This window comes from Narcine bancroftii, chromosome 2 (assembly GCF_036971445.1).
Source record: "Narcine bancroftii isolate sNarBan1 chromosome 2, sNarBan1.hap1, whole genome shotgun sequence".
NCBI classification, from domain to species: domain Eukaryota; kingdom Metazoa; phylum Chordata; class Chondrichthyes; order Torpediniformes; family Narcinidae; genus Narcine; species Narcine bancroftii.
In genome coordinates, this window is record NC_091470.1 from 226,629,549 (window position 1) to 226,643,178 (window position 13,630).

Genomic DNA, 13,630 nt, shown 5'->3' on the forward strand with positions numbered 1-13,630 from the left:
TAGTGCAAGACTTTCAAAGTCAAAGAGATTCTTCATGGTGCTCATCAATAGTATATTCCAGTTAAAAGCAAGGACAGTAAGGTTGGGGACAGCCAGCCTTGGATAATTAAGAAAATAAAGGAAGACATTAAACTAAAAGCTCATGTGTACAAAGTAGCCAAGAGCAGCAGGAAACTAGAAGACAGAAAACTTTAAAATGGAAGGTGACCTTAATTGTGAGGGGGATTGAATTTAGCAGCAGGGAGCTAATGCTGCAACTGTACAAGGTACTGGTGAGGCCAAATCTGGAGTATTGCGCATAATTCTGATCTCCTTAATTGAGGAAGAATATACTAGATTCGGATGCCATGCAGAGGAGGTTCGCCAAGTTAATTAAGGAGATAAGGGAGTTAGCCTGTGAGGAGAGATTGAGTCGTCTGAGACTGTGCTCACTGGAATTTGGAAGAATGGGAGAGGATCTTACAGAAACGTATAAAATTATGATAAGATCGAGGTAGATAAGTTGTTTCCATTGGTGAGGGAGACCAGAACTAGGGGTCATAGCCTTAAGATTCAGGGTAGTAGATTTAGGATGAAGATAAGGAGGAACTGATTTTTTCCAAAGGGTGGAGATTCAGTGGAATTCACTGCCCATTGAAGCACTGAAGGCTACCTTGGTAATATTTAAGACAAGGTTGGATAGATTTTTATATCGTTAGGGAATTAAGGGATATGGGAAAAAGGCAGGTAGGTGGAGATGAGTCCATCATTGTGAACTCATTGAACAGCAGAGCAGGCTTGATGGGCCAGATGGCCTACTCCTGCTCCTATTTCTTTTGTTATAAACAGTTGAAGGAACTATAACAATAATTACTGTACATATTCTAATATGTTCAGTACAACTTTGGATGTGCTTACCTGCTTAAGTATTTTAAATCAAATTTTAGTTTGCAAGTATGTTAACAAGATGCACTTGACAATTCATTATGGTGTCCCAAGGCAGATTATCCAAAATAAAATACTATAGTTTCAAATATATGCCATAAAAGATGCTTTTTTTTTTTGCTTTTTTCCATAAATACCCATATCAAACTTTTCCATTTTCTAAATATAGATATATAACAATTTTTCTGTAAAACAAAACACAACAGCCCCTCCCTCTCCCCCCCCCCCCTTATTCAAAGTATAATTTCATACAATGTCAGGGCTTTTATTGGATTAAAATAAAGAAATCTCTTCATTGGGAAGGTCACATTATTATATTAATAGCTCCTTATAATCAGGGACCCATGTAATCCAAATATTGTTGCTATATTTTTATAAATATGTCATATTTATTTTTTAGATTATATGTGATTTTATTCCCATAGGTATGCATCTGTTCATCTCTGTCCCCCACCTTGTTATCTGGAGTCGCAACACATTTCTGGGTCACAGCTAGAACTATTTTTATAAATATAATTTGGAATTTAGTTTGTTTATTACTTATTTAAATAAAGTTTCCCAAAAGATAAAGCTCTGGGTCGTCTCCAAAGGCCATCCCTGTTATCCTTGCTAATATTTCAATAAATATCTATCCAGAAAGGTCTCACCGTCGCACACGACCATGTGGCATGCACAAACGTTCCTATTTATATTCCACATATAAAGCACATCTCTGATATTTCCAATTTTGGTTTATGCAATTTCTGTGGTGTAAGATATGGTTGGTGTGGAAAATTATATTGTGCTAATCTGTATTTTGCATTTATAAATGACATCATGCTATCCAAACACCAAATAGACCAGCAGCTTTCCATTATTGCAACTCCTAAATCCAACTCCCATCTCTCTCTTGATCTCTGTAAATCTGGTTTTGCATTTTCATTTTGGAGAACAAAGTACATCTTGGATATAAATTTAGATGTATTCCCCAGCCAAATTGTTCGTTCCATCTCATTAATTTCAGGTACTCATCTTTCTCTTAGGAATGATCTTAACTGGAGAAAACAAAAGAATGGTCCATTAGCTACTCCATACTTATTTTTTTAATTGTTCAAAAGACAATCATCGACATGCGTTATTCCTTTATCGTACCATGAAGTCAATATTTTATTACCCAGATTCATGGGTAATAGAACATTTTTACATAAAGGTATCTTCAGTGATATACCTGCCTTCTTCCCTGTACATTCATTTAAGTCTTGCCATGTTCTAATCTTATGTATTAGTATAGGATTATCTGGGAATTTTATATAGATGTAACAATCCATTTATATATAAATTACTTCATTATCTCCTCTTTTAGGGAATTCAGTCCCATTCAGATCCACGTAGGAGGGTTGTTTTACTTCAAGGAAAGATGATAGAAATTTTGCTTGTGCCGATAAGTAATACTTCTTAAAGTCCAGGAATCTAAATCCTCCCAATTTATAATCCCATGTCAGCTTTTCCATTGCAATTCCTGGTACATTATTATTCTATAGCAATAATACCTAATTATTTAACAATTTGAAAAAAAAATTGTTAGTGCCATAGGCAACAATTGAAAGATACAGCAGTTATGGCATAACCTTTTTTTAATACAATTCACTCTTCCTATCAATGTAATTGGTAGATCTTTTCATTTCTGTAAATATTTTTCTATCTTTTCTAATAAAGGTATATAATTCAATTTATACAAATTTTGTCGGTTATTATCCGTAATTATCCCCAAATACTTAATTCCATCTTTCTTCCATTTAAATTTACTACCTTTTTGATATCTTTCATAGTTGAAATTTTGAATTGGCATTATCTCACTTTTGTCCATATTAATTTTGTATCCTAATATTCTGCCATATTTTCCTAATATTATTTGTAATCTTATCAAAGATTCAACTGGGTCAGACATATACAATAGCACATAATCAGCAAATAGACTCATTTTGTGTTCTTCTTGCCCCTCTTTAAAGCCTTTGATGTCTGTATCTCTTTTTATAGTCTCTGCCAAGGGTTTAATAGCTAATATAAATAATGCTGGAGATAGAGGACATCCCGGACTGCTCGTTCAACTCAAGGGGAATATAGACGGCATTTGGTTAATAGTTATAATTTTAGCTTGCAGTTTATGGCAAAGAGTTTTTATCCAATTTATAGAATTACTACCCATGCCAAATTTTTCCTGTTTTACATTAAAAAAGTCCATTCTAGTCGATCGAATGCTTTTTCTGCATCTAATGAAATAGTTGTTTGGATACAGCTTTGATTTCGCCATGTGAATAATGTTAAATAATCTACTAAACGATTTGAAGAATGTCTCTCTTTAACAAGCCCCACTTGATCAGGATATATTAATTTTGGTAAATACTCACCCAATCTATTAGCTAATGCCTTTGCTAGAATTTTATACTCTGAATTTAAAGGTGATATTGGTCTATATGATGTAGCTTTTAGTGGGTCTTTTTTTGGTAACTGTACTTAGCAGTCAAGACAATTTCCAGGAGGGTCTGAGTCTCCACTGCTTGGCCCAATACATTCATCAACAGAGGCATCAACAAATGTTTTAATTGTCTCTAGAACTCAGGAGGAACCCATCTTTCCCCAGGGATTTGTAAGTACCCAGAGCTTTTTCTATTTCTTCCCTTGTGAAAGGTGCATCCAAATTTTTTTTTTCTGTCTCGTCTAGTTTAGGAAGTTCAACAGTCCTTAAAAATTCTTCCATCTCATTTCATCTCCTACAAATTCTGACTTGTATGACTTCATATCGTATTGTCTGAAAATATTATTTATTTATTTTTGATTACAGTATCCAATTCTGTTTTTATTGCGTTTATCATTCTAGTTGATTCTTCTGCTTTGACCTGCCAAGATAATACTTTATATGCCTCTCTCCTAATTCGTAATATTTTTGTTTAGTTATTATCATTTTCTTTATTCTGTATGTTTGTAGTGTGTTGTATTGTAATTTTTTTTATTATCAAAAATCAACATTTTTCTTGCATTCCTTTTTGATATTCTTCTACCAACTTTGTTATATCCTTCTGTAGCATTTCCAGGTCTCTCACATATTCTCTTTTAAGATTTTTAGTATAAAAAATAATTTGTCCCCTAAGGTACGCTTTTAATGTGTCCCATATTAGGAAACTGTTCTATGTGGAAGAAAGGTTTATTTTCACAAAATATTGATATCTGTCTCTTAATAAATTCACAAAAAATCTTCCTCTTTAACAATACTGCATTGAGATGCCATCTATACATACTTTCTTCTTTTTCCATTTATCCTAACATTAGTGGCAAGTGGTCTGACAAAAGTCTTGCTTAATACTCCATTTTTACTATTCTACTTTGTAGAAGACCGTAAGAATAAATCAATTCTTCTATATGAGTCATGTACTCTAGAATAAAATGAGTAGTGTCTCTCAACGGGGTTAAGTCGTCTCCAAATGTCAGTTAAGTTCAACTCTTTCAGATATGACAATATAGTTTTTCTAATCATAGCCCTTGTTCTCGCTGATCTATCCAGTATAGGGTCTAAAAAGAAATTAAAATCTCCCCCAATCAATATATTCTGTCTTTTCCCTGCAGCTTTTTAGAAAAATATGCTTCTGATTCCAAGATGAGTCAAAACCCCACCCCTGGCCTCAGACTCCTTTGGCCCCAATCTAAATCCTTCCCGAGTCTCAGTGTAATCTGTGATTCACCTCTGACCTCCTGTGTCAAAAAAAGTCATTGATCTAGAAAAAAACCCAAGCCACCATAGTGACAAACTCTCAACCCAATGGGTACTCTACCCCCCCACAACCCCCAAGCCATAGGCTCTAGACACCATCTAATTGTGCTGCGCAAGGCTTCCGTGTGCAGAGAGAATGGGTGAAGCCCATATATACCTGACACTTGAGGCCTGAGGTGCCACTGAAGGGCCCAGATCCACCACCAAAACAATCTTGTTGCAATAGCTACTTATCATACACTCTTCCACTCCCCAACTCTGGATCAGCATTACGCATAATCATTTATCCAAATTATACACCTACCCAATACATATTACATATATTATACCAGTCCATCTGCACACAAAGTGCCACTGGACTGAGAGATGGGTAATTCTCTAACCATATTTACACTTTGGTTAGTTGCAAATCACTAATACTCAGATAAACCCACAAAGAAAGCAAACCATAAAGCTTCCTGACTGCAAATTACACATCTGCACTATTCATTGCTTTAGTCCGATTGTATGCTTGACCCGCATCAGACTTGTCAGCCACAAACGAACCTGCAGCTGACGTGGACTTTTTACCCCCTCCATAAATCTTCGTCCGCGAAGCCAAGCCAAAGAAGAAAGAAAAATGCTTGACAAACAGAAGACAATAATGGGCAACTTCTAGCCCCTGGCACACGTCTATTGCTCAGAACAGCATCAATCATAATGTATCAGCTTTCACTTACTCTCTTTCCTTCTGAAGTATTTTCTGTGACTCATCCAGACGAAACTGTAGAGCTATCGTTTTCATGGAGTCATCCTCAAAGGATTGCATTTTTTCTTCCAGTAGGTGTTTAGATCTTTCAGAGCAGATGGTAGAATTACACAAACTCAAAGTGGCAGAAGTCTCCAAACTTTGTCCTCCTCCGTCTTGCTTTTCCCTTAGTATATTTTCAATTATATCAAAATCCTGGAAATAAACCACATGACATCTTTATAGCGTTAGATAACTACCTTTTTTTTAAAAAATCCAGTTTAATTGGGATTTTTACTAATCTTTAAAAAGGAAGTTTTACCAAAAATCTGTTCCATTTAAATTGATTTAGTTCATTGTGTGTTTTGAGATACATTAAAAAGTTAAATTTGTGTGTGCTATCCAAGCAAGTCAACTCACACAGAAGATAGTGAAGTAGAGGCAAATAAACAAATAGGGAACAGTATAGGGCGTAATATTAAAATTAGTCAAATAGTATTTAGTATCAAGAAACAATCTACGAAGGTGCACTAGGTGTGTCAGATTTTCATACATTGTTAGTATTTCAGCCTCAGAAACATTACAGCATTCAAATGGCCCATTAGGTTTAGAAGTAAAATACAAAAGTCTACAGACAGCGAGGTTGAAGTAAAAGCACGACGCTGAAGAAACTCAACAGGTCAAACAGAGTCCTTTAAAGAGCAAATATAAAAATACATAACCGATGTTTCAGGCTTGTTAGCCTTTTGTCAACTGCCAGAAAATATTTGAGTGTTGCCTGATGTCTTTTTGTCAGTCAGAACTGAAAGCTTTACCCAATCCAATTAAAAATTTTCCAACTTAGATTGTCAGCTTTGATCATTTACATTGGACTCAAGACATTGTGGTATTTCTGGAAACTTCACTGTAACGTGACAACTTCTTCTGGACTCTGCTTAGTCTCAGTCATTGCCAGCTGACCAAACAAATACAATATTAGTCAATTAAATTGATTAAAAATCAAATTCAATTAATAATAGGATAAGTACCCTTTTACTAACAGGAATTCCAATTTGTTTTTAAACGCACAACATGCCCTTCTGTTTATTTTTGCCACCTGTTTGCTCAAGAAAACATTACATGTAAGTTATGATTACATTACACTGTCAGGACTTTAATTTTGTCCTCAGATCCTATGGCAGAGGAAAGCATTTTATGAATCAAATCCTCCAGCTCTGGGAAGATCGTACAACTGCAGTGCATGGAGAAACTAAATGGAAAGTATTCTCATGTGGAGAGAATAATATTATTATTATTTCCATTAAATTACTTCATTGACTACTCATAATGTTACTTTATTAAGTAATAAAATTAGGTGGGGTGGAAAACCACAATTTAACCCAACTTAGGTTCTCAACATTAGTTCAAGATTCCTTTATTGTCAAGTAACAGTACAGATCATGTAATATTTCACAAACTTGCCTTCTGCCTTCTATATGTCAAAGAGTCACCATTTGTGTTGCCTGGCGTTTCTTACAGAACAAAAGAGAGTCCCTTCAGGGTCATCCGTAGATTCACCTCAAGCGCTCCCACAACTTTTGAAGCCACAAAGACTCCTGCTAGATCCATCAGCAACCCCAGCTCCAGATCCAAACCTCCAACACCATCAGAAAATCTTTAGTGCCCGAGGCCTTTCAGGAGCCCTTGCGAAAGTTCCCCCACCCCCCAACCCCTGCCACCCCCAAAATCGTGAAGCTGCAACTACAGGATGCAGATTTGTGGGACACCCACAAAAAACAAGTACCACTGCTGCATCTTGTGCAGGGGTGAACCTTTTGAAAACTGGCTGAAGTTGAAATAGAAGCATTCACTGGAGACCCCAAGAAGCAAGATTTAGTGTCTTAAAGGGAGCCACAGAACTCTCCAAGGCTTCAGTCAGGTGTTCCTGACAGGCAGAGATACTGTTAGATCAGTGCAGGCCATTTCTGAGCCTGAATGTAAAGTACATGAGGTCACACATCTCAGTGCAGGGCAGCTTGGTGAAGCAAGACCAGAGTAAACATTGTTCCTGAGAGAAGTCTCGATAAGGAGGATCCAAGCAGATAAATCTGCAGCAGGATTGGTAAGTGCTCTTTTGGATCTCTCCATTGGCCAATTAGTTCTAGCCAATAAAAAGAGGGGACGCTCAAGCGGAGTGGCCAGTGTGTGAGTGGCCCAGTGTAGGAGTGGGACTAAGAGGCTTTAGTTCACAAGGATTCAGCGAACAGAGGCGGAGGATGTGCTTGATTCCAATAAGGTAAGATCTTTAATTTTAAGGTAGGAAGAGTTAATGGAAACAACGAGAGCCGTGGAATGCTCCAATTACAGGATGTGAGGACTCTGGGACAGCACAATTGTCCCTTATGACTACACACGCAAGACGTGCAGCCAGCTGCAGCTCCTGGCAGACCGAATTAGGGAGCTGGAGCTGGATAAACTTCAGATCATCCTAGAGGCAGAGGAGATTCAGGGAGACAGTCACGCCTAAAAGGCAGAGGAGAGGGAAGGGCAAGAGGCAGACAATGCAGAGTACCCCTGTGGCCATTCCCCTCAACAACAGTATACTGTAGAGGAGTCACGTGATGGAGTAGTGGCCAGTCAGGGAATTCCAGCCCTCTCCCGAAAAGTTTAAAAAAAACACAAAGCACAAAGGTACAAGATTAAAACTTATAATAAAGTAAAAATAAAGATGAGAAGAAAATGGCAGTGAAGAGAGAAAAGTCGAAAACAACGGGAAGAAAAGAGGAAGAAAGAATGTCGGAAGAAGAAGGTGAAGGCCTTACCTGTCCGAAGAGGCCCGCCGCGGAGAGAGAAGCCCGCTCCCGCAGGTCAGTGGAAGTCCCGCGCTCGGGACTACAAAAATGGCTCGCAGAGCTGAGTAAAAGTGTGCAACCGCGCATGAAAAAAAACACACTGACGGGAGGGGGGAACAGCTGCGGAGTCGATCTCCACAGCTGAGAGAGACACCTGTAGCACAGCAGCAGGTGCAGAACACAGACAATAACGACAACAAGAAAGAAGAGGGTAAAAAGAAAACAAGGAAACAACAGATGGTCAATCCAGAGGAAGAAGAAGAAGAAGAACAGAAAGAAGTGGAAGAAGAGGAGAAAGGCAAGACAATGGATGTATCTTTTTTTAAAGAATATATGGAATCAGTGAAAGAATGGCAATTACAAGAATTTAATGAGATAAAAAGAAGAATTAAGAATGCAGAAGAAAAAAATGAATAAAATGGAAATGGCCATATCAAAGATAGGAAAAAGAGTGGAAAATATGGAAGAATGAGAAATAATTGTAGAAATGGAAGTAGAAGACTTAAAGAGAAATTAGAAGAATCTAATAAAAAAGTTAAAGAGGCACAGGAGCTGTTAGCTCAGAAGATAGATATAATAGAAAACTATAATAGAAGAAATAATATAAAGATAGTGGGCCTTAAGGAAGATGAAGAAGGCAAGAATATGAGAGAATTTATAAAAGATTGGATCCCCAGGGTCCTAGGAAGACCAGAATTACAGGAAGAAATGGAAATAGAGAGGGCACATAGAACTTTAGCCCCGAAACCACAACCGCAGCAAAAACCAAGTTCCATTTTAGTAAAATTCTTAAGACATACAACAAGAGAAAATATATTGTAGAAAGCAATGAAGAAAGTAAGAGAGGACAAAAAGCCACTGGAATATAAAGGTCAAAAAATTTTTTTCTATCCAGGCATAAGTTTTGAACTCCTGAAGAAGAGGAAGGAATTCAATACAGCAAAAACGATCTTATGGAAAAAAGGATATAAATTTATGTTAAAGTACCCAGCGGTACTTAAAATAGTTATTCCAGGGCAACAAAACAGACTATTCTTGGATCCAGAGGAAGCAAGGAAATTTGCAGAACAACTACAAAACAAGCAGAGAGATGAAGACATGTAATGAGAGTAAAAATGACCACGAACTATATGTATGTGTGTAAAGGGGTATATGTGGGTATATATATAGTGTGTATACATGGCAGAGGTCGACAGCATCGAGTCCACGCTGCTGAAGATCCAGCTGCGCTGGGTGGGTCACGTCTCCAGAATGGAGGACCATCGCCTTCCCAAGATCGTGTTATATGGCAAGCTCTCCACTGGCCACCGTGACATAGGTGCACCAAAGAAAAGGTACAAGGACTGCCTAAAGAAATCTCTTGGTGCCTGCCACATTGACCACTGCCAGTGGGCTGACATCGCCTCAAACCGTGCATCTTGGCGCCTCACAGTTTGGCGGGCAGCAACCTCCTTTGAAGAAGACCGCAGAGCCCACCTCACTGACAAAAGGCAAAGGAGGAAAAACCCAACACCCAACCCCAACCAACCAATTTTCCCCTGCAACCGCTGCAACCGTGTCTGCCTGTCCTGCATCAGACTTGTCAGCCACAAATGAGCCTGCAGCTGACGTGGACATTTACCCCCTCCATAAATCTTCGTCCGCGAAGCCAAGCCAAAGAATACATGAATGTATCCGTATTTAGAGGAAAATATATAGAGTATAGACAAGAATTAATAAGGGAGGGAAATGGAATAGAGGGAATAAGGAGGGAATTAAAAGAGTGACCTTTGTTACATATGAAAATTGAAATCTTTTCTGGGGGGGGCTGGGTGGGGAGGAGTTACGGTCACTACAAAATCAGTTGACGTTTGCGAGTGAATTCACAAATCCAAATGGAGAGGGGAGATGTGGTTGTCCGACAAGGGATAAAGGGCAACTCAGGAGGGGGAGGGGAGAATGGGGTTAAAGAAGTTTTAAATAGGAGAATAAGGAAAATGTTTGATGTTTTAGAAATGTTGTCTTATAAAGTGTTCAAAACAAGAAAGCAGAAGGAAAGGTGATGAAGGAGAAATGGAAAGGGAAGATAAACAAGGTATGAAATGGCTACGCTGAACAATATGACTTTAAATATTAACGGAATACATAACCAAATTAAAAGGAAGAAACTGCTAAATTTACTGAAAAAAGAAAAAATTGATATAGCATTTGTGCAAGAAACACATTTAACTGAATTGGAGCACAAGAAATTAAAGAGAGATTGGGTAGGACACATAACAGCAGCGTCGTATAATTCAAAAGCAAAAGGAGTAGCTATATTAATTAGTAAAGATGTGCCAATTAAAATAGAAGAGGAAATAATAGATCCAGCAGGGAGATATATAATGATAAAATGTCAGATATATTTGGAGTTTTGGAATCTACTCAATGTATATTCACCTAACGAAGAAGATCAAAAGTTTATGCAAGATATTTTTTTGAAGATAGTAGATACGCAAGGGAACATATTTATAGGAGGGGATTTCAACCTGAATTTGGATTCAAATATGGACAAAACTGGGAAAAAAATTAACAGAAAGAACAAAGTAACCAAATTTATAATTAAATCGATGCAAGAAATTTTGGATATATGGAGGAAACAACACCCAAATGAAAAGGAATATTCATATTACTCGGGTAGACATAAAACATACTCAAGAATAGACTTATTTTTGTTATCAGCTCGTATGCAAGATAGAGTAAGAAAAACAGAATATAAAGCTAGAATATTATCGGACCATTCACCCTTAATATTGACAATAAAGTTAGAGGACATCCCTCCAAGAATGTATAGATGGAGATTAAACTCCATGCTACTCAAAAGGCAGGATTTTAGAGAATTCATTGAAAGACAAATTTAAATGTATTTTGAAATAAATACGGAATCAGTGAAAGATAAGTTTATACTATGGGATGCAATGAAAGCGTTCATTAGAGGGCAAATAATAAGTTATGTAACCAAGATGAAGAAGGACTATAATCAGGAAACAGAGCAGTTGGAAAGGGAAATAGTAAATATAGAAAAAGAATTAGCAATGAAGGAAGATACAACTAAAAGAAGAAAATTGGCAGGTAAAAAAAATAAAATATGAAACACTACAAACATATAAGGTGGAGAAGAACATAATGAAGACAAAACAGAAATATTATGAACTAGGGGAAAAAATGCACAAAATTCTAGCATGGCAGCTTAAGACAGAACAAGCTAAGAAAATGGTAGGCATCAAGGAAAAAAGACAAATCACATATAATCCAAAGGAGATCAAGGAAAACTTTAGAGAATTCTATGAACAATTATACCAAACTGAAAATGAAGGGAAAGAAGGGAAAATAGATGAATTTTTAACTAAAATTGAACTACCAAGATTACAAATAGAGGAACAAAATAAATTAACAGAACCATTTGAAATAGTAGAAATACAAGAGATAATTAAAAAATTACTAAATAATAAAACACCAGGAGAGGATGGATTCCCAATAGAATTCTATAAAACATTTAAAGATTTATTAATTCCTCCCCTCCTGGAAGTAATCAACCAGATTGATAAAACACAAAGCTTACCAGATTCATGTAAAACAGCAATAATTACAGTAATACTAAAGCAAGGGAAAGATCCACTCGCACCAGCGTCATATAAACCAATATCATTACTTAACACAGATTATAAGATAATAGCTAAACTATTAGTAAACAGATTAGCAGAGTATGTACCGAAAATGGTAAATCTAGACCAAACTGGATTTATTAAAAAAAGACGCACAACAGACAATATTTGTAAATTTATTAACTTAATTCATGCAGTAGAAGGGAGTAAAGAGCCAACAGTAGCAGTTGCTTTAGACGCAGAAAAGGCCTTTGACAGAGTAGAATGGAATTATTTATTCAAAGTATTGCAAAAATTCAGTTTACCAGAGAAGTATATTAATTGGATTAAAGCATTATATAAGGGGCCATTGGCGAAAGTGACAGTAAATGGACATATATCAAAGCAATTTAACTTAAACAGGTCAACACGGCAGGGATGCCCACTATCACCCTTATTGTTCGCGTTAGCTATAGAACCACTAGCAGAATTGATAAGAACAGAAAATAATATAAAAGGGATAAAAATAAAAGACAAGGAATATAAAATCAGTTTATTTGCGGATGATGTTATAGTATACTTAACAGAACCAGAACTATCAATAAAAGAATTATACAAGAAATTGAAGGAATATGGAGAAGTGTCAGGTTACAAGATTAACGTAAATAAAAGTGAAGCAATGCCAATGAATAATGCGGATTTCTCAAAATTTAAAAAGGAATCACCATTCAGATGGCAATTGCAAGCAATAAGATACCTAGGTATACAAATAAATAAAAATCTCGGCCATCTATATAAACTCAATTATTATCCACTAATGAAAAAATTGGAGGACGATTTAGAGCATTGGAAAGATTTACCATTAACACTAATAGGAAGGATAAACTGTATTAAAATGAACATTTTCCCAAGGATATTATACCTATTTCAGGCATTACCAATATACTTGACAGAGAAATTCTTCAAGGAGTTAAAGAAAATAATAAGGAAATTTTTATGGAAAGGGGGGAAACCGAGGATAGCACTAGATAAATTAACAGAATGGTATAAACAAGGAGGCTTACAACTGCCAAACTTTAAAAATTATTATAGAGCCGCAAAATTAAGATACCTATCAGATTTTTATCAAACAAGGGAAAAGCCAGATTGGACTAGATTAGAATTAGATAAAATAGGGGAAAAGATACCTGAACACATATTATATAAATGGGATGAAAAATTGGTACAACATAGAAGTTCTCCAGTATTACATCATCTACTCAATATTTGGAAAAAGATTCATGTAGAAAGGAATAAAACAAATTATCAATTACCAAAACTAATATTGACACAAAATAAGTTACTCCCTTTTACCTTTCCTTTAGAGAATGGAAGAAAAAAGGGATCAAAAGAATAGAAAATTGTTTTTCAGGAAATAAATTATTATCCTTTGAACAAATGAAAGATAAATACAATATAACTCAAGATACAGTGCTGGCATATTACCAATTGAGATCCTACTTGAAGGACAAATTAGGAAGCAGTCTGAGGCTACCAGAGGGAAGTAACTTTGAATATGTGATTACAGATACAATGATAATCAAAAGATTTATAACAAATATGTATATTAAACTGTAAGAAAAGGAGAATGAGGAAACAAATGGTAAAACTAAACAAAAATGGGAACAAGATTTAAATATAAAGATAAAAAAGGAAACATGGGAGAAGTTATGTTCTGGAACGATGAGAAATACAATAAATACGAGGTTACGTATGATACAATATAACTGGATACACAGGCTATACATTACACCTCAAAAGT

General features: G+C 36.2%; 1 protein-coding gene across 8 annotated transcripts in view; it reads right to left on the reverse strand.

Annotated features, from left to right (window-relative positions):
* Positions 1–13,630, reverse strand: part of LOC138755103 (coiled-coil domain-containing protein 102A-like) — a 656,806-nt gene that overhangs the window by 433,149 nt on the left and 210,027 nt on the right. For all 8 annotated transcript variants that reach the window (XR_011352030.1, XM_069920398.1, XM_069920404.1 and 5 more), the window contains exon 8: positions 5,389–5,612. Coding sequence is in view for 7 of the 8 variants with exons in the window: in XM_069920398.1 (XP_069776499.1) it covers positions 5,389–5,612 (224 nt within the window). In the remaining variant the exon portion in view is untranslated. The remainder of the gene's footprint in view (positions 1–5,388; positions 5,613–13,630) is intronic.